Raw genomic sequence first — 21,294 nt, 5'->3', positions numbered from 1 at the left:
CTTCTTACAGCCAACTTATACTCCATTCAAAGGCTACTGAAGGGCCATATCCATTTCTTAGACTTCCTCCCAGTTAGATAGCAACATTTAAGTCTCTGGTTTGAAACTGTGCATTGAGTCAGGAACAGGAAATGTTTACTTAAAATTTGTAGCCATCATCCTCCCCCATAAAATTTGCTTTAGATATGGAATAAATGGGTCCTATAAAGAAGGTGGTACATGGATTATCACCAGTAATATTACCTAGGTGTTTACTGCATAAAATTTGTAGTACATATTAGAAAGAAAAAAAAAAAGTCCTAGATGTGTCTTCTGACACACACACACACCCCCAGGAAAAAAAAAAAAGCAAAGCGAACACAGAAGTAAACCTCAGTGGCCCTTTGGATAACTTTTGAATGAGGTTTATGTGGCAATGGAGGCAATAGGTTTGGAGTCAGTGATATGCTTTCTTAGACTTTTTTCCTAACTCAGGTGCTACATGTTAGCAGGATGTTTGTGTATGAGAGAAGAGGACTTACGTGTGTACCTGCGCCAGTGCGTGTGTGTGGGGGTGTGTGTTAAGAAAGAGTGCAGGAATGTAGCAGTGTAAGTGTGCACACATGAGTTCAAGTGTATCATTGCAGTCTCGGGCTGGGCGTGCATGTCCACAGAAGGCAAAGACCGTGACTATACTGCTGCTACTAGTGGCATCAATCCTCTACATGAACCTCAAGTCTCTTCATTGCCCTTTTTTCTTGTCATGCATCAGCTTTTTCATTTCTGTTTGAATGAAAATTGTAGGTCCTTAAAACACTGCTAAATTGAAGCTTCATCTGATTTCCTAACTGTAGAAATGAGTCGTAAGTTAACAAATTGATCACTTTCCCCACTAAGATAGACAGTTTATATTCTGAAAAGAATTGGAGACGTTGCAAGGGTCAGACTTTATAAGTTGCTTCTCTATGACAAAGTGCAGAGAATCTGAAGTTTCTTCCTTTACCTGACTGTATCCTGTGACACACTCAGATTTGATCAAGCGTTCCCCATACTCCCCTTTCCTGGGAACTGGGGATTCATCCATGAGTATGCTTTCACCTAGAGTTTATTCTAAATTTAAACTTTCTAACTCTGATTTGGCCCTATGTTTTGTACCATTCAGCCAAGTTCTGGATATTTTGACCACTTCATTCTTCTTATGAATTAGGTCTGGTCAATTTATGCAAATAAAATTTTATCTCATTAGACCCACTTATTACCATGTCTTATGTGAATGCCAAAGTGCCTGCCCCTTAGGACAGGTTCTTTAATGATGTGTCTTTCTTTTGGACATGGTTATGGCTCACACTGTCAATGACAGCTTTTATTGAGTTTGAATTTTCCCTTTAAAACATTTTTATAACTAGGTTCTAAGCAACATTCATGTTTTTCCTCAATCTTTTTAATTTTTCTCTCTTGTTCCTCCCTTTCCTTTAACATACTTTCACCCTGTGGCCTCTGAGCCCCTACTTCAGAAGGCTCCTCTCTTCCCTGTGCCATATAACTGACTTCCAAAGCTGGTGAAACTTGATGCCCCCATTTTTCACATAAAAGATTTGGTTCTTAAATGTTACTGTGATGCCAACCTACTAAAATGATGCTTTATTTTGGCTGTAAGGTAAATATGTCTTTTGGCCTTTGTAAAGCTGTTGCATGTGGGGTAATTTCCCTTTGATCATCTGGTGCTCTTGAATACCTGCTGTTGCTGCTTTGTGATTTCTCCATTAGGTTAAACATTAGCATAGGAATAGGAGCAGATTTCAAATCACGCTTGAGTATGCAGATGTTTGTGAGGCCACAAGAACTTATTAATTACAAAATTAAGAAAGCTATTAATCTTTCCAGATTTGCCATGCCAATATTGGCAATAACCCTGAAGAAGGTAAATACTTAGTAACAACTCCGTTTTTCTGGGGAGCTGAGGCCTGCACAGAAAGCTGTGCTTGGAATCTTAATTCCTGTTTCTTCTGCAGTATATGATACTCCAAATTTCAGACCACTATGGATTTCAAATATCTCTTTAGAATCTGAATCAGCATTGCTTTTGATCTGTGGGATTCAACTCACTCAAGTAAAGTTACTTTCTGAATATCATTCATTCTATGATATAAGCATCTTAATTTTGAGTGGAAAATATTATCAAAATAGGAGATGTGTGAAATATTTATGGGCCTCTTCCAAATGGTACATGTTGACTGACTAATCTGGAAAAGGTTAATGAGAATTACTGTTAAGATTTTTTTACCTGAAATTTTTACTGGATTATTAAACTTATTTGGAGTCCTCTCCGTTTCTTTTCTCTGTAGGTTTACCCAAGAGAATGGTTCTGTTACCCGTTATGAAATTCCCAACATATCCTGTTCCCCACTACTCATTCTTTTAGCAAATGACAGAAGCTAATTACTATTGAACAACAATATAGTAAAATACAGAAGAGAAAAAAACCTTTTTATTCTGCTTTCTTTGAACACATACTTGATCAAAATTATTTGTAAAGAACATCTTTCCTACTTTTTGATTTTAACAAATGCAAATTTAGTTCTCTAAAACTTGAAAACAAAAAAGAAACTAGTTCTGTGAAACGGTACCTCATTTCTGGAAAATAACTTATACCAGCCCTTCTGTTCTAAGGAAACAAGTCTAGCAGTTTAAAGTTTAAGTTTTAAGAGGAGTATCAGATTATGTAAAATTAAATTTGTGAAGGATGTATAGAGTCTCAAACACTGATCACAAATAAACTGCTTTGTTGTAACACAGAGTACTGCCTGGTTCCTGATGCAGTCACTGATTCTTAGCTGATTGATATGTATTTGCCCCAGGGCACTTTAATTCGGGCTGTAGTTATTTTTTTTTAAATATAATAGATACTTTTCATTTAACTTTGTAAATATTAAAGTGTGTAATTAAAGCCAATAAAATATGGGTTTGGATATTGTTTTAGCTTATTATTTTTGATATGTTTTGGTATCAAATTTCAAGGAATTGAAACTTAATAATTAAGCCCTAGAAGTCCATTCATTTGTAAGCAAACTGCTAAAACAAAGCAAAAGCAATTGTTAGTTTGAGCCAGTATATTCTGTAAGCCTTTTGTACCCACTTGTACAAGGGCATCCCCATGATAAAGGTATATTCTGTTATCATAGCATTGCTTATTAATGATGGCACCACCCAGAGATGGGGAAAGGAAGAATGTGATTATTTTAGTTTACGAATTTCCAAGTTTTAAAAAATAATAAATTAATTGATCAATCACCCTCTCTTGTTCTTGTGGCCTTCTTCACTCTGTAAGATACTGTGTTCACTCCCTGGCTTTTTTCATGTAGATAAAAGATTATTGACTTTTCTGGGATTCATTGAAGGGTTTCTTTTCTCTTCAATTACATCAGAATCTAAAGCAGCAACAGGGTCCCCATAAAAACTTGCTCTTCAATTGTCCCAGTTCTTGTTGAGTGCTGCTGTGAAAAGTGACAGGTTTCAGCCATGGGTCAGCATTTATTTTTAAGATACCTGATTAAGCTGGTGAAAAATGATCAGTCAGTAACATTGTGCTGTTCTGTAAAGGGTGCAGACCTGAGTCTTCCACTTGCATTCTCACCTTGTTTGGAAAGCCTATGATGTTACTATAAGGTAATGGTTTCATTAAGGTACCCACCCCCCCATGAAGGAGAAAGTGTGGTCCCACACCTATATTAGTTATAAATTAGCTTTCCTTATTTTTAGTTGAATGATGCCTACCAGTGATAGGCTTTACAAAACATGCAAATTGATATAACAGATTTCTTTGGGATCACTAAATGAGAATAGAAGGGGCAATTTAAAACAAATGTCACTTCTGATATATACTTACTATATATAATGGTTTGTTACTTTTGCTGCTTGGTCTTTTGTCCTTAATAGTGGTGGGTGATACTTTAATAAAACTTCATCACTTGCTAGAAATAGCTGTGAATTTATCTCATTTTCATCCTGTGCATTAGTGGCTAGACATAAACAAGAGGGCCCATTTCAGCTGGGAGTTTTTATGTTTCATTGATTCGTTTTGCTGACCTATGGATGAAACGAAGCCATCACTGAGAAGAAAAAGCATGGCTGGTAGTATCCAGTTTGTAATTAAATTTAAGTCCTCTTCATTTTTGGAATACTATTAATTGACAGCTTTAGCTGTATTGTTATTTGAAATTGCTAATCAAATTTGCATTCCATGTTGGAATCTCTTTGGAGATTTCTCTTTAGAAAATTCTTTTGAAGTAGCTGACTCGGTTTCATAACTCAACCCCTTAATAATGGCAAAAAAAGGGAGCTGTGCTGTTTTCCAACATGATGGCAGTCATTTCAAATGGTTTATACCAAGTCCTTTTTTTTTTTTTTTTTTTTGTTGTTTGTTGGAAGTTACTAACCATGTTGTAAACCTGCCCAGTTGCTGCAAACTTTTACATTTCTCTGCTTTACTTAAAATATTGAGTCCTTTGTTAGAAGTGGTAACCATGCAAGTTCAACTGTTTAAATTTTGTAATGAATTAAGTGTCCCTTCCCCCCCAACCCTTTGCCCTTCCTACCCCTCCATTTTGTAATGAAAATTCCACTTCTAGCTGAAAAGAGCAAAGAAATATAAATGAAGCTCTTGGCTTCACCAAATTCTGTGAAATTAACATAAAGTTTTGCTTCTCTGCTCTTTTCTCTACTGTAGGTGGTTTTTTCATTGACAGCCCCTATTGCCAGCCTCTGAGCGTCGCACCATTTATTATTCACTTGGGCCCTCAAGGTTTCTTCTCTGACTTCTAGAACCATCAGGTTGTCTGGCTTGAAATGCAATTTCTATGTCTTGGTCTTAAGAGCAGTGTGACCCCCTGAGGCTTTCCAGCTTTCAGATACACCACTCTGATAACCTTCTTTTGGAAAGCATTGACTGAGCATTTTAAAGAAGAGCAATACTTTATTCAAAGCCACGGTGTCTGTTTTAAAACTTTTCCTTTGACAATCTAGCAATATCTGTTCCTAATCCATCCCAGCATAGTCTCTTGTCAGGGAGTTTACAGACCATTGTAGAATTTAGAATTCGTGTGTGAGCTGTGCTATCTTCTGATAGTTTTTAAACTTTTTTAGCACATAAATTCTATAGTTGCATTCCTGACTGCGTCAGTTAGTGCTATTATAATTTCTCAGAGATGGGGTCCTCCTTGAAGCCATATTCTTTGCATGGGGGCTGGTGCCCAGCCAGGGATGTGACCTGCAACCTGTGTTTCTTTAGGCTGCAGGAGCACCCCCTTTACTTGTGCAAGATTAATGGTCCAATAGATTCCCAACATACCTCATGCTGACGAGGTGCAGTGCATGGTGCAGTGAGGCAAGGAGTCCTAAAGTCATAGTCTCTCAAATTGTTAACCTGGGGAACAAACCACTAATAGATATTGCCAGTGTTTAGCTTCTCTTCTTTTTTTAAAGTTTGGGTGAATGTGTGAAATTCATGAATCAGTCAGTCACCGTTATTAATTGAAGAGCTGGGAATACCTTGTTAATGTATTTTTAAAACTGGTGTTGGACCCTCTGTGTATTTCAGGTTAATACTTTTAAGCAGTTTTCAGCACGTTTATCTCACTTTATTCTCGTTCTCCTCGGACCTTCGTAGCCATATCACTTGTATAAAATAGGCTGAGATATAGTGACTGTAAGCTGTGATCTCAGTATACAAAGGTAAGCTCTTTTATTTTCTGATTAAAGAAAAAAATAATTAAAAATCAATGAACAGAACATGCATATATGACAATCATATATGATGTATTTGATCTCTTAGGTCTTATGTCATCAGATTACCTTAAGATTTTTTAATGACCTAAATGTAAAATAATTATTTTCAACATTTGTTTTAATACCCTTGTAATTATTTTTTTTACTCAGTAGAGATTTCTGCTGAGTTAAGTGCACATATGTGTGTAGAAACTTACGGTGTAATGTAAATGTGAACCACACACATGTTCCTATTTAAAAGAGTTCAGTGGTGGGGAAGAGTTCACCCAGTAAGATTTTAATGTCAGGGCTCACTCTTGGCCAAAGTGCTAGGACTTCATAAGTAAAAAGATTGGTAACAGTGCTGGTAAGGATCCATTTTTTATGTAGCTATTACACAAGCTGAGGATCAAAGTGCCAATTTCTCAAAGAGAGAAACTTCTCTGGGAAATGAAAATCTCTGATCTGTGTTGTATGCCCCAATACAACAGCAGCAAGAAGCCATAAACTTTAAAAAAAAAAAAAAAAAAAGCAATAGAAAATGAACTAAACCAAAATACTAAGGTAACTATGGAAAAAAAAGTTTCATTGAGTTAAGCTGTTTGCAGAATGTTGGAAAGACTTGGAATGGAGACTACCCAGTCTGCAGAGACCAAATAGACAGTTCATCTTTTGTTTCTAGGTCAAACAGCGAAATGATTTAGGTCCCACTTTATGCAACAGTCATGGAATTCATGTAAATTAAAAATATGAGGGTTAGAATTTGCTTCATTTAGTGTATCCCATATATTACATTTCATATGTGTTAGATGGTCTTTACAAAAGCTGTATTTGATATATACATATATATAGAGATTAAAATGAATTATTTTGTCTCTAAGTAGCAGTTTTCTCTTTTATTATTAACTTCGAAGGTTGCTGGAACAACTTTTTTCCCTCCATACAGAATCTGTATGTGTGTTTACTGTGGCTTTGGCATCTATTAAAGGTTGTATGAAGTCTAGCTTACTAGAACCAAGTACATTCCAGACCTGATCCAGTAGTTGAGTGTCCATTTTGTGTGCCTTCTCTGGGTATTAAAGTCAAAGACTCTGCCCAGTGGAAGCATTATAAATCTGGAGTCTCCCTCACTTGTGGACTTGGGCCTACTGTAAATATCTTAGGTAAGAGACAAATAATGCATTAACAGCGTTGAAAGATAATTTGCTTAGTTAATAGCTTATATATAATTTATTTAATAATATGGGTCCTCTAACATTATTGGAATGGACGTCATTTGAAAATTAGTTCCCTAGCAGTTTTTAGAGCCTGAAACCAACTGTAGTTTATACTCATGAACCTCTGCTCTAGTGAGTGAACTGAATGAAATGAATAGCAAATACTCTTGTTCTTTTATTTATTATTTATTTTATGAAGCCTGGGCCTCATTCATGTAGGATTTTACTACTCCTGACCTGCCCTTTTCAGACAGATAGAGAAAGGAAGAGACCCCACAACAATAGAGCATCCTTGGTGTCACATCACTCCCATGTGGTGCTGGAACTTGGACCTGGGCTGTATGCAAGGCACATGCCCTGCCCATTGAGCTGTGTCTCAGCTCAACCTTGTTCTTTTAAAGCAATTTTATAGCATAGTAACAAGCAAGTAATAGGTTTAAATACCAGTCTTTTTTTTTTTTGGTGAAAATGAGAACTTTGTCTTTAGATTCACTCAGTCATTTAGTATAAGCCCCTCCCCCTTTTCTTAGGTTTCATTAATAGCTACAGTGGAGGAAAATCTTTGTAGTGAGGCAGTGAACTGAGGAGATCCCACCCTGCAAGCAATTAGATTCCTAACAATCTAGGTTCCTAAGAATTCATAAACATTGAGAGCTCTGAACAGCCTGCTTTGTGAACAGTCTCCCTGTAATTCCCATTTTGCAGAGCCTCTTTGCAGGCTTTAGCAGAAACCAGAGGTCTAAAATCATTCAAAACAAAAAAGAATGTATGTTCAGACTTATATCCTATAAGCATGTGATAGCATATCACCTAGTGATCATAGGCTTGTCACTGTTACTAGGAGGCCTAAAAGAGTGATGGGTGGTAAATGAATTAAAACTGTAGAATCCAAAAGTGATCTACCACTAAGGTGAGCTCTGATGCTGGTGCTTTTCTCTAGTAGTTATTTACACAGCACAGAACTACACTTCTTATATAAGAATGAGACCCTTTCCTTTTTTTTTTTTAAATTATCATCTTTACTCATTGGATAGAGATAGTAGAGAGGGTAGAGGGAGATAGAGAGGAAGAGAGAAAGAAAGACACCTGCAGCACTGCTTCACCACTCTCAAAACTTCCCCTGCAGGTGGGAACTGGGAACTCAAACCCGGGTCCTTGCGCATTGTTAATATATGTGCTCAACCAGGTGCACCACCACCCAGCCTCAGCAAGTTCCTTTCCTAAGAGCATTTTCCATAAAGACTGTTCCAAGTCACCAATCTGGGCTGAGTTAATTGTAAGAAAAGATATGTTCCCCACATTATCATTTTAGGTAGAAAGTACAGCTTCCATTGATGCCTGCAACAGTGATCTTTGGAGAGTTTTGAAAATAGCACCATAATGCAAATTATGTTATGTAAGCATTACAGCCTAGCTAGAAATAGTAACTAGAAACCATGCAGAAAGCTGGGCAAAATATTTCTCTCCCTTTAGCAAATTCCCATAGAGCTTAGGAATTCGATGAATTAATACCCATAAATTGTTTTTGAATAGCATCTGGCACATAGTAAGTGGCTCAGTAAATGTCAACTCTGGTGACCGTAGTTGGCCAAGGTGATACGGAAGTATGTGTAAGAGACAAGGCTTTGTTGGAAAGTAGATGACAAGGAAGTATGTAGCCTGTTCAAGAAGAAGTTGTGTTGGTTCCTTGGTGATGACAGGTTTGGGATGCTCCCAAGCTTGGGGAGGGTACTCCTTACACATGGAGGGTAGACAAGAAACACAGAGCAAATACTTAGTGAGAGCTAGCAGAGGGAGATGACCAGAGATCTATGCTGAATGAAAATGCATATTTTTCTGCTATGATGTTTAATCATCAATTTACTACCAGGGGTTCATCAGTACTTGCTTTAAATTTAAGGGTTTGTGTAACTTCTTGAATTTACACCATCAACCTACTTATTATAGGGTTCTTACATTAAGAAAAAAGTACAAATATCTGTCTCTAGAATGCAACATTTTCAGAGCTCAACAGCATTTGGCAGTTTGAAAACAAGTTATTATAAATTACAGAAAAGAAAAAGATGAGGCGGGGTGATTATAAGGCTACTTACTTAGATGCTTTTCTGAATAGAAGTCCTGCAGCTTGTCTGTGCAAAAAATACCTCCTCTTATCACTATATGAGCTCTCCCTTTTTTGTGTGAGTCTTGGGGGTAGGGGGGACTGTCTATCTAAATCTGTCCATTTGTGTATTTAAGTATAGTTAGGAAAGTTGCTTTTTAGCAATAATAATAAATGATGAAATGTACATCTTTGAATGGAATAAAGGGTATTTATATCTTCCATCCATCCATTCCTGCCTAGACTTTGAGAGTCTCAGGAGAAAGGTTGCAGGTGCCTCTCTGTCTGTTTATAGCAAATGAATTGGGCAATACAGATTGACTCTGTAATGTTTTTGGCTTGTATAAAATAAGTTGGTGTTGCCTTCAAAGGCTGATAATATCGATTTGCAGTATAGTTGAGAAATTTTCTTAAATGTAAGCATTACTTATGTAGTGTGCTGACAGAAGACAGCCCATTCTTCAGTGTGACTGGTGGAGTCATCGCCTCGCTGAGCCAAGGTTGAGGGAGGACTTTTTTTTTTTTTTAATCATAACCAATCAATTGTTAATATCTTAGTCACTGGTCCTTAAAGCTGGTTTTGACTTTTCTTGGCAGAACTCAGCCATTGCTATAAAACACCATGCTGCTTCTGCTGGTGGGTAGTGTGGAGACTGCCTCCATCTGCCCAGGCAGCTGAAGCGTGCCTGGTTAGTTTATCCTAATCGGCAATGTATGGTCCAGAGACACACACACCACCCTCCCCGTGGTCTTCAGGGTTGTAATAAGATCAACCTGACTTCCTTGAGGATGTTCCCTTAGCACTACCTAGGACCTGGCTGCTCTTTAAGTCTTGCTGACCTTGGATCTTTTTGTATGGTTTGACTGAATGAGCTCTGCTTTCTAATGTTGACTAGATGTCTCAAGTAATTAAATTGACAGTAACCTTCAGCTTAGCTCACTTGAAGTTGTAGGCAGCAGATTGAAGAAGTCAGGAATGGAAGAAAAAGAGAGTGAGGATAGATGACAACGTTGACATTGCACCAGGGACTGAATATTCTTACTTAGTCTCAAGCAGTTTTGTTGGAGGTTGTATTATCCCTGTTTTGCAGATGAAAAGGCACAACAAGTTTGGCTTGTTTATTTATTTTTTGACAGAAGAAAAACTTCATGTAGTGCTAAGTATAGGTCCTCCCCCCCCAAAGTTAGGCATTTTTTAGGACTGCTACTCAGAAACGGAAAAAAGTGTGTTTGCTTGGTTCAGTGTCAGAGCCCCTTCCTATATACTATGCTGTGAATTAGAACCTGGGTAGTGCAGAACTGGGGCCTGCTGGGTCCACAGGCCTTAGGGCTAGTGTGTGGTAGAGCTGTAAGGAGGACCTGAACACTAGCCAAGACCTCAGCCTCACTGTCACTAGATGTGTTGAGCTCAAAGCCAGGCCTCATATCCGGTGCTGGAATCTGGGCTCTCTGGCTTATAGATATAGATATAGAGATTCTTGCCTAAAAATGGCCTTTTTCAGAACTGTTGAAAAAGATTTAACAAACTGGGAAGATAGACTGGGAGAACAAGTTGTGACTGTATAAACAGGAAGCCTTTGTATTTTTCTATTTGAAGCTTGTTTTTATCTGTTTGAATATCAGTAATAAATTTTTTAGCTCATCTTTTTTCTTTGAGTCATTCTCTCTGGTCTGAGATTGGTGATGGAGATGCCTTAAGAGATGTGGTCCATACTTTGTAGGGTGATGAGGTTTGACTTACTGGGTGGAAGGGAAAGTGGCATGGAGGGGCTACAGCCAATGTTGGGATTTTACGTATGGGGAGGTATTTGTGGTCAAGTAATAAGGAAAGATGGGAGGAGTGGCAGATTGCAATGGCCTGTTGTGATTTGCCAGGAGGTTTCCCCATAGCTTAAGGCTTTAGGGAAAACTGCCTGCCTGAACTTAGCAGACTTTCTTCTTTTATATATATATATTTTCCCCTTTTGTTGCCCTTGTTGTTTTTTCATTGTTGTAGTTATTGTTGTTATTTGGAGAGGGGAGGGGGAGAAAAAGACACCTGCAGATCTGCTTCACCACTTGTGAAGTGACTCCCCTGCAGGTGGGGAGCCGGGGCCTCTAACCGGGATCCTTACGCCAGTCCTTGTGCTTTGCGCCATGTGCGCTCAACCTGCTGCGTGCGCTACCGCCCGACTCCCAGCAGACTTTCTTGTAAGGTGGACCCTGTACTTATGTGCCCTGCTGGGATGGTAGTGAAGTCACTGCGCATGTGAACCAGTCTGCTGAACTTGTCTGATTCTCAGGCCTTTTGCAGACTCCTTCTTTCCTTGACTCTGGCTGAGTACTGCCAGCTGGGTAGGTGGGTGTGGGAATGAATACACCACACTATTCAGGGAAGTATGCCCCTCTCTCACCCCAGGTCATCATCATTCTTGACAATTGACCATTTTCCTGGGCAACCACCTATAATCCTGGAGGGGAGCAGGAAGAAGCAAGCTTTTAAAGCCAGGTTTCTGGGTTCTAGGGCAGTGACATGTGTGTAAAGGAGGAAAAGTACTGGCAGTAATAGACCACCACTAGCAAAACCTTTTCCCAGTTACTGTTCATTTTCTGCTATTGACAGCTGTGCCCACTCTATAGTCAAAGAAATTGAAACCCAGAGAACTCTCCATACCACCCATCTTGTTGCAAAACAAGTGTGATTTTAAACTATAAACACAAAAGAAGTAACATTTCCTCTGCTGATTTTATCATTAATAGATACTGTCTCTAGAATGAGATGCTAGTTGCATAACTGTAGAATCTAGACTTGTTCTGCATTTACAGATGAGGAAATAGAAGCTTAGGAAAAATGACTCACCTGGAATTATACTGCTAGTAAGTGGCCAAGCCTAGCCAAACGTTTTTACAACAGACTCCCCTCTGTAAGACCTTCTGCTTAGCTATGTACCAGACTTCTAGGATTAACTCCAAAGGTGATTCCATCCCTCTCCCTCCGTCCCTCCCTTGCCTCTCTTCCTCCCCCTCCCCCCAACCAGTAGGGTTGGGGTATATTTCTATAGACTATCTTTTTATATTGTAATTGAACCCTGTTTGATCAAGGTCAAATTAGTAATTCCCACTGGAGAGAAACGGGGGTGGGGGGTGGGGGTTTAGGCAGCAGGGAAGGAAACACTGTTAGAAGTGTTTTTATGCTCAGCTTCTTCTGCATTTTGGCTGCTGGCTGTTACCTGTTTCTAATAAACTGGCACTATGCTCTAACCAAAGGGTAAACCTCAGTGGCATATTTTCCAGAGTGTTACAATGCCTAGATCTCACTGGGTAGGGTAGCCTTAAAGTAGATAATCTGAAATTTCGTCAGCTAGCATCCTTGGAGGCTACACTAAGGAAGTGTGTATGTGGTCAGCATCATCTGGGAGGATAGAAACCTCTGGAAGTTGGCACCCATGAAATTCAGGAAAGCTGGAAGCATCTCAAAGTGCAATTGAAAGAGCTTTCCCAGTAGGGTACTGAGGAGATTGGGGGTGGGGGAGGCAGGCAGCATGTGTGCACAGGGCATGGCTTCTCAGGGCAGCACGGAGTTCCTTGTTACAGGGTGGTCAGCAGGGTCTAGTGGCAGATAGAATATGTAGTTCAGGGCAATTTTTCATGAAAGGCTTTTGATGCTGTGCCCTTCAGTGGTTAAGGTCTAACAAAATAGAGAATTCTGAAGGATCCATTTGGACAATGAATGGAAGCAGAGGTTATTGCAGATGCTAAGTGAGAGGTCAGGGAGTCTGATGTGAGGGCTATACCCAAGTGGGTAAAGAGACAGGAATGGTATCTCACAGCAGGCCAGACTTACTCCTAGACTTAGCTTCGAGGGTGGTCCTTCGGAGGTACCACCCTGGGTCAGAGAACCCTAGCACCCATCAAGAGGGGTGGAGGCTATCCAGGCATTTTTCCTGGACTACTTTTGATAGGTGATTGAGAAGACAGTGGTTCTTAGGATCAAGATGGTAAAGGCAGAGGGAGGAAGAGGATAATGGTGGGTGCACACTGGGGGTGTGGGAGAGGTATTGCTATGTGGCAGGATTTTTTAACCAAAGCACTGCTCAGCTCTGGCTTATGGTGGTACAAGGGATTGAACCTTAAGAGCTTGGAGTCTCAGGCATGAGAGTCTGTTTGCATAACCATGATGCTGTCTACCCTCCACAAAGGCTGAGATCTCCATTGGACTAAGAAACAAGAATTGGGTGGGTCCATTTTTTTTTTTTTTTTTTTTTTTTGTTGTTTCCAGTGAGCCTTTGAGAAGCCGCTCTTGGGTTCAGGTTTACAGGCAGATGAGTTGGCACCTTACAGTTTTTCCCCTGCATTTCTGCCCTCCAGGCTGTTTGTTTATGCAGAACATTTCCACCTTTTAAAATATGTAGTCTTTGGGGCTTGGGAAGCAGCCTAATGGTTATGCAAAGTCTTTCATGCCTGGGGCTTCAAGCTCTCAGGTTCAGTCCTCAGCACTCCTGTAAACCACAACTGAGCAGTGCCCTGGGAAGAAAGAAAAAGTCATTTTTGAGTCTTTACTGGGCAAAGACAGGTACTCATTGGATCAGATCATATAGAACATGGTTTTTAGCCAGTGAGAAAGTGCAGACTTCATTTACAAAATTGGGAAAAACTATTAAGGAGGATGAAAATAAACCCCATGGAATTATGACTGAGGACTGTCTGCTTTGGGTCTGTGGCAATCCTGCCATCTCTTGATTCATCCAGACAGATGGACAGGAAAACCCAAGGAGTCACAGTGGGTTCTTTGCCTGTGATTCTGTAACTCAGGTGGGTATAATAGGCTGAAGATGAAACTTATTTTCAGCCTTTAGGTCACCTCTCAGCCCTCAATGGCTACAGGTTACACCGAGACACTGATGCCATCGCCTTGAGTGTGGCCTCCACCACCTGTTTCTAAACACATGCAGCCTGTCTGTGCACACTCACTGGGCCTACACACAAAACCCCTCTGTGTGTCACATGACCTTAGACATAGTGTCACCAAACCTTCCATGTAAAGGCCATACAATTAATCTTTGTGGACTAGTGTCACTGCTACCTAGCCTTTATAGCACAAGGTGAGCCATAAACAGTGCATAATCAACTGAGTGAGGCTGCAGTCCAACAAAATCATAAAAACAATCAGTGGGGAGTCGGGCGGTAGCTCAGCGGATTAAGCGCACATGGTGCAAAGCACAAGGACTGGTATAAGGATCCCAGTTTGAGCCCCTTGCTCCCCACCTGCAGGGGAGTCGCTTCACAAGCGGTGAAGCAGGTCTGCAGGTGTCTATCTTTCTCTCCTCCTCTGTCTTCCCCTCCTGTCTCCATTTCTCTCTGGCCTATCTAACAACATCAGCAACAACAACAATAATAACTATAACAATAAAGCAACAAGGGCAACAAAAGAGAATAAATAAATAAATATTGGGGGAAAAAAAAACAATCAGTGGGCCATATTTTGCCATCCCTTGCCTTCAGCTGTACTTATTACTCACCCTTTGGTTTAATCATACTGAAAACTTCCATCTGCTGGCCGGACCCATCCATCTTCCTACAAAGGCTTCCTGAGCATCTGTTCTGTGAGCATTGAGGATAGGGCGGGAGCAGTCCCTGCCCATGAGGAACTTAAGTTTGAGGGAGAAGCACACATTGACGTGAGAACTGGTGGTGAAAGCACAGGGCTCAGGAACCCAGGAAGAGGTAGAAGAGAAGTAGAGAAACAGGGCAAAGCATCCAGAGTGCTGGGCACTCAGAACCAGGTGCTGCGCATTCCTCTGAAAGGTGACCTCAAGTGCCGGCATAGATTTCACTGTTGGGTGATGGAGAGCCAGTGAGAGGAGGATAAAGTGATCACAGATGCATGTTGGAAATGTCAGTGTGATGGTAAAAGATCAGATCTGTGGTTAAAAATGGTGCCTTGGTTTAGTCCCAGCTATCCAGGAGTTTGGTTAAGCACTGGTACCACTGTGGAAGAGCAAGGCACAGAAGAGGTGGCTGGCTTTACTAGCCACTGGCACTAATTGGCCAGTGAGCATCAAAATCCCTTTTGAGTTAGAGCGTAACAGAACTGTCCACATCACCAGGCTTTTCTTCTCCTGGTCTCCTAGATGCTACCTGAAACAGCAAAAGTAATGAAGCAGTCTGTATCAAATCTAATTTTGACCTGGGACCTTGTTGTGAGAGTAAAATGCTAGACATGGGCTCCCTTTTGCTTCAGAATCAAATCAATATGTCAAGAAAGCTTTCCTGAGCAGATTTGCTTCCTGTCTGTCTGCACCAGCCCCTTGGCCAATACACAGGGCAGAAATAGAGATGATGGTCTCTATCCTTAAGTCTGTGAACCATGGTGGCAAGAAACATGGATAACAGATAGAAGCAAATACTGCTCAGGCATATCCCCAGCCTTCCCTCTATTGAGTGAAAGGGAGATTGACATGAAGTAGACTTGCTGCCTGCCCCAAGGTGCTGTGTAGTTGGGGCAGTGAAAATAAACTATACATGTATATAATACAGTGCTTTCTACTTCCAGAGTACTTTCCCCCAGACTAGAAGTGAGCTACTAACTACAGGGCATCAGTAAGGTGTCAGGGGTGTGAGCCAGCCGCCATGTTCCCTTGTAATAAGGACAGCAGCCTGGAGGATGTGATCCGTGTGCCCTGACCATTAAAGGGCCCGTGGGAACTGGAGAGGCTCCATGTGTATGCTGCATAGGCACCCTTCCCACTGAGCTCCCACACACCTGGAAGAAGGGAGTCTTGCCCAAGGCCACATAGCTCCGAGGTGGTAGCACCAGCTCCAGATGAGACGCTGGGTGCTGTGCCAGTTATGAGCTTCCTGATAGCCTGTGGACACTGGGGGTGGGGGGGGTGGGGAGGGAAGTCTGATGCTGTCCTGAGTATAGAAATGGCCTGAGTTAGGTATAGGCCTCTGTGGGTGGACGTGGGAACATGGGGAGCCTTAGGCAGGAGACCCCACAACTCAGAGTTAGGGAAGTTGAAGTTGACTTTTTTGCGTCTGGGAATCAGCTGAGGCCTGTGGATGTGTCAGACAAGCTGTGCCTAGGAGCCACTCTGGCAGCTGTCTCAACCCATTCAGACTCCTCTTGGGGCTGTACTTCAGTTTTTGCTGCCTAGTCTCTCTCTCGTGGCTGGGGGTGGGGGTGGGGGCTCTGGTTCTTGAAACTGTTATGTTTAACTTCTCATCTTTAAGGAGAAACACACCTACCTATATATTTTCTAGAGCCATTCCTGGGCTTACAGGAGTGGGGAGGGGCAAAGATGAGCCTAGCAGGGCTAGAGATCAGCCCTAGCTGTGGCATGTCTGCCTCTGTTGCCGTGTCAGACCTGGCCTATCATCAGAGAGTGCACAGCTAGTGGGTGTGTTGGGCCCCATACAAATGCCAGTTCACTTCTGGATCTTGAGTCTGGCCTGGGTCCCTGCGCTGTTGTAGCTATCATGTCATCTGTCATTTTCTTGCTTAGGGAATCAGATGGTCAGAAAGTTCTTCTTTGGACTGCTTTTTCTGGGAGTCTGCTTTTTCTTTTTATCCTTTGTGGAAGTAACCCAAGAGGAATAGGAACTTCATATATCTAAGAAATCTATCTTTGAGCAGTCTCTTCTCCATTTGTAATTTAGAAAGTTGCATTTAACAGTCCAACCTCCTCTCCCTTTTGCTCTGGAGAAAGTGCTCTCCATATTTCCAGGCTGAGCACAATTCTTCTGCTTGAGAACTGCCCTGTTCCTACTGCGCACAGACATCCCTAAGGAGGTTTTGGTTTGGTGAGTCAGGAGCACAACGTTGATCTAAATATGCTTATTCCTGACACTTGGACACATTTGTGCCCCTTTCTAAACTGATCATATTTTTCTCATAGCTCCCTCAGCTGCAGCCCTAGCCCTATGACAGCCGACAGGTGAGGTACAATTTGCAAGTTAGCCAGGCAAATCATGATAAAAAAAATTCTCCCTACACATCTGAAGTGCTGCCATTTACTGCATCTCTGTCCGTGACCATCATGATATCTTGTGCTATGTCCTCTGTGGTCAGTAAGATCCACCCCATCCCTCCACTTCGTAGAGGGGACACTGAGAGACACTTGCTCCTTCATTCACTCCATTTGGTGGCTTCCTCCATGGAACCTGCTTCATCTGTGTGGGAAGTGGCCTAATGACCATTCATACCATTAAGTCTGCCCTTTTTGAAGGAAACTTACTGAAACTCAACTGGGGAGCCCAACTCGGGCATCCAGGAGCCTTACTGTCTGCATCTTCCAGGAGCTAACGGTGGTTTTGTCTTACCTTGTGAGCTGTCTCCAACCTCCAGACAGATGTGGGATGTCTGCTTTAGTCCATCTTTGCTTCTTCTGAGTCACAAGTCACCTTCCTTAGGCAGACTTCATATTATTCAGCCCATAGCCGTATTTATCTTTGAGCTCAGGCCTTTCATTCAGGACCCATCTGCTGGCTTGTGCTCAACCTTTGGTTTCTGTTGGTGGCTGGTTGGAGTCCAGGCACCTTTTCAGGAGATAATAAGTCTCCCAATACAACTCTAAGTAGGGCAAGGACACTTCTAGCGACTGGGAAGCTGACTGGCCATGGCCCTAAGGGTGCTCTTGGCAGTCTAGGCTGTGGAAAGGACTGGTCTGGGACCTGGCTCGGTCTTTCAGTCTGAACCCACTGTCTTGGTCTGCCTGCTGTGTAATAGTTCTTCAGAGGGGCCTGTAACACTTGCTTCTTACCCACTCCAAACGGAAGTCATTGTCTGGGAAGGAGGCAGCATGTCCAGATCTAAAGCTTTGGGCTGTTTAAGAAGGGGTCAAGTGCCCCTGCTCATCTCTGACATTTCCTCAGCCTCCAAGTGTGGGAGGTGGGGGAGTTAGGAGCTGTGGGAAGGTTAAGTGTAGTTGAGGGTACAAAACTTTCCTGGCTGCACGGTTACACACATCACATTGGACTCCTGACTGTAGCTTACTCACTGGTCTGGTTGATGGCCAAGTTAGCTTTTAGAACTCTATTTAAAATATCTATATGTATCTATTTACTGTGTTGTTTTTTTTCCTGAATACGCAAATGTAAATAGTACAATTTGCAGTGCAAAGTCCTTGGCAATAATTTTATGTTGTGTATCATGTTAAAATTTAACATTGGGAAACGTGACCACCTTGGATGTCCTTCCCCTCTGGGGCATTGATTACATGTAGAAGTCTGAACTTGACACCTTCAGCGTGGTTGAAGCAGCAGCCTGCACGTGTGGACTATCACCAGTGCCTCGCCAAGAGATGCCTGGCCTTCATCCAAAGGGACTCTACCACCCCACCCAGCTCCCACAGGCAGCACCCACACAGTGGCTCCTTCACACTGACCACGTTGGACTCTGCCATAGACTGATCCTCTTGTTTGGCTGCTGCAGTTTGTCTGTAATGCCGTGACATGTTGCATTTCCCTATTTGGATGAATAAAAATAAAAGCTTCTGTCTTATACAGCAACAAGCTGAACTGTTCTCTGGCTGACTGATAAAAAGTGCAGGACCACTTTTGTGATCCTTAAAAGCTCAGTACATGTAGGAGTTTCTCTTCATGCAAAGGGTGGAGGGACCAAGAAAGCTTCAGGGGAAGGGGGCAGCTTTGGCTTTTTATTGAGGTCAGTAGTCTGAGCAGTGGGGCCAGTGTGTCATATTCTGTTCCTAGAGTTAACTCAGTCTGGAACTGTCATCCAACACCTAGTGCAGTGAATGATGAGTTACTGGTGCTGAATTGTGTATAAGCCCCTAGAATTAATCGGGTTTCCACACAACTCACTCAGTTCGGGCATGCCTACTTAGGACACCTAAGGCTGAGATACAGTGACTTGCCCAAGAGAACGGGGCAATTCTCACTCAAAGCTACTACTAGCTCTTGCCCAGGAGCTGCCCTACAGACTCTTCTGAAGGATGAGGACAAAGGACCAGGGACTTCTGCTGCCTCCTTCCAGGTAAGTGAAGAGCCGTGGGGACAAAGACAGTGTATATGTTAGTGTACGCACACACACCCCTTGCCATGCTTGGGAACCTTGATTTAAGCCCTGGTCCCACATGGGATCACCATACATGACACCAGAGAAAGTTCCATGAACAGCAGCGTGATACTGTGATGTCTCTCCTGGATCTGCATAAAGAATTAGGTGGCCTAGAGCAGTGGAATCATACAAGCAAGGTTCCATTCTCTCTCTCTCTGCACGCACGCACGCACGCATACATGTATGTGTGCATGAAATAGGAACCATCTCCTTGGGACACCACCAGTTGGGATTTACAACAGCTCTAGAATCGACTATGTCAGGCTCACTGCTGCTCCCGCCTTAGCTGTCTGGCTCCCATCCAGGTTTACTCCTGGGCTACAGGGACAGCTAGTCTTTCCTGGCCGTGACTGACATAGAAAAACTTAGTTGAAGTTGGAGGGAGGGTGGGAGATGAAGGGAAGGAATATTACTTTTCTTATTCTTGGTTTTGAAAGAGATGGAATTGATCACAGCTAACAAATGATTGAAATTGAGGCGCACCTGGTTAAGTGCACACACTACGGTGCACAAGGATCCAGATCCAAGCCCCTGGTCCCCACCTGCCGGGGGAAAGCTTCATGAGTGGTGAAGTAGCACTGCAGGTGTCTCTGTCTCCCCCTCTCTATCTCCCATTCCCTTCTCAATTTCTCTATCAATAAATAAAATAATTTCTTACTACAAATGGTTGAAATTGCAGATTACTTGATACTCAGTTCTAAGCATAGTATCACTTCGCTTAGGGATATTCTGATGACCACAGGTTAAAGAAGAGACAGGAGCTTAACAGTAACTTAGAAACCCCTGTGAGATAGGCATTGGACCCACCTCGTGTTATGGAAAGTTAGAAAGGCGGGGGCCAGGGCCTGGTTGGTGCACCAAGTTAAGCACACACGTCACCATCTGCAAGGACCCACCTTCGAGCCCCAGCTCCCCACCAGCAGCGGAGAGTCTTCACAAGTGGTAAAGTAGGTCTGCAGGTGTTTCTCTTTTTCTTCTCTCTCTCTCCCTATCACCTTAATTTCTCTCTGTCCTACCCAATTAAAATAAAAGTGGCCACCGAGAGCAGGGGATGTATAGTACCGGCACCCAACCCCAGTGATAACTCAGGTGGCACTGAAAAATACAAGTCCGAAAGGCTAAGCACTTTCAAAGTTTGGAGTCTGGCCTTGGACCCAGTGTCATGGCTTTCTGTCAGGTGTACTTCTAGTGAAGTTTTGAGGGTTCGTATGCAGCCACCCTTGTAGTCACTGGTAGTCACTGTTTTAGCCATGGGGCATGGGTCACAATGGTTTCCAGTTTCTTTGCTTAACCTTGGGGCATGGGTTTGACTCCTGAAGGTTTTAGTCCTCTTGTTCTGGGAGCCAGTGCCTCACATATTCATCTTCCTGGTTTTGTGTTCTCACCCCTCAAGAACTTTTGTGTATATGAGCAAAAGAACTAGTAGCTGTCAGATGAGGTGAGGAGTCAGGCAACTGGGACCCATGTCACTTGCTGATTTGTAGACAAGAGACTGGTTTTCACAACTGTTGGGTCAGTCAGAGCTGGAAGCATTGCTGTTCATTTGGTGTGTGTGTGTGTGTGTGTGTGTGTGTGTGTGTGTTACTTTATTGGGGGAAATGATCTATAAGACACTTGGTCTTGTGAGTGTAGCTTTTTTTTTTTTCCCCTCCAGGGTTATTGCTGGGCTCGGTGCCTGCACCATGAATCCACTGCTCCTGGAGGCCATTTTTCCCCCTTTTTGTTGCCCTTGTTGTTGTAGCCTCGTTGTGGTTATTATTATTGCCATTGTTGATGTTGTTCGTTGTTGGATAGGACAGAGAGAAATGGAGAGAGGAGGGGAAGACAGAAGCGGGGAGAGAAAGATAGACACCTGCAGACCTGCTTCACCACCTGTGAAGCGACTCCTCTGCAGGTGGGGAGCCGGGGACTCGAACCAGGATCCTTACGCCGGTCCCTGCACTTTGTACCACATGCGCTTAATCCACTGCGCCACCGCCCGACCCCCTTGAGTGTAGCTTCTTACCCCCCTTGATAGATGTGGGCTTACACTCTCCATGCTGAGATTTGGGATTCAGAATAGCTGGGAAACAGTGCCTCTTGAAGACTATGAGACAGGTGCTTTTTGCCTTTTATGTTGATGCATTATTTTTTGTTTTGTTTTTTATTTATTTATTGGATAGAGACAGTCAGAAATT

At 42.4% G+C, this 21,294-nt stretch overlaps 1 protein-coding gene across 4 annotated transcripts in view; it reads left to right on the top strand.

Moving 5' to 3' along the window:
• The window catches only part of STRBP (spermatid perinuclear RNA binding protein), a 144,505-nt gene extending 125,953 nt beyond the window's left edge, over positions 1-18,552 (top strand). For 2 of the 4 annotated variants that reach the window (XM_060200122.1, XM_060200123.1), the window contains one exon: positions 2,325-2,776. In XM_060200122.1, the coding sequence (XP_060056105.1) occupies positions 2,325-2,401 (77 nt within the window). In that variant the 3' untranslated portion in view covers positions 2,402-2,776. Of the gene's footprint in view, positions 1-2,324; positions 2,777-5,575; positions 5,710-9,657; positions 10,555-18,263 lie in introns of those variants that run through there. The other 2 variants (XM_060200124.1, XM_060200125.1) reach the window with 2 other exon arrangements.
• Positions 18,553-21,294: the final 2,742 nt, after the last annotated feature.

Source organism: Erinaceus europaeus, chromosome 10, assembly GCF_950295315.1.
Source record: "Erinaceus europaeus chromosome 10, mEriEur2.1, whole genome shotgun sequence".
Lineage (NCBI taxonomy): Eukaryota > Metazoa > Chordata > Mammalia > Eulipotyphla > Erinaceidae > Erinaceus > Erinaceus europaeus.
This window is presented reverse-complemented; position numbering and strand designations above follow the sequence as displayed.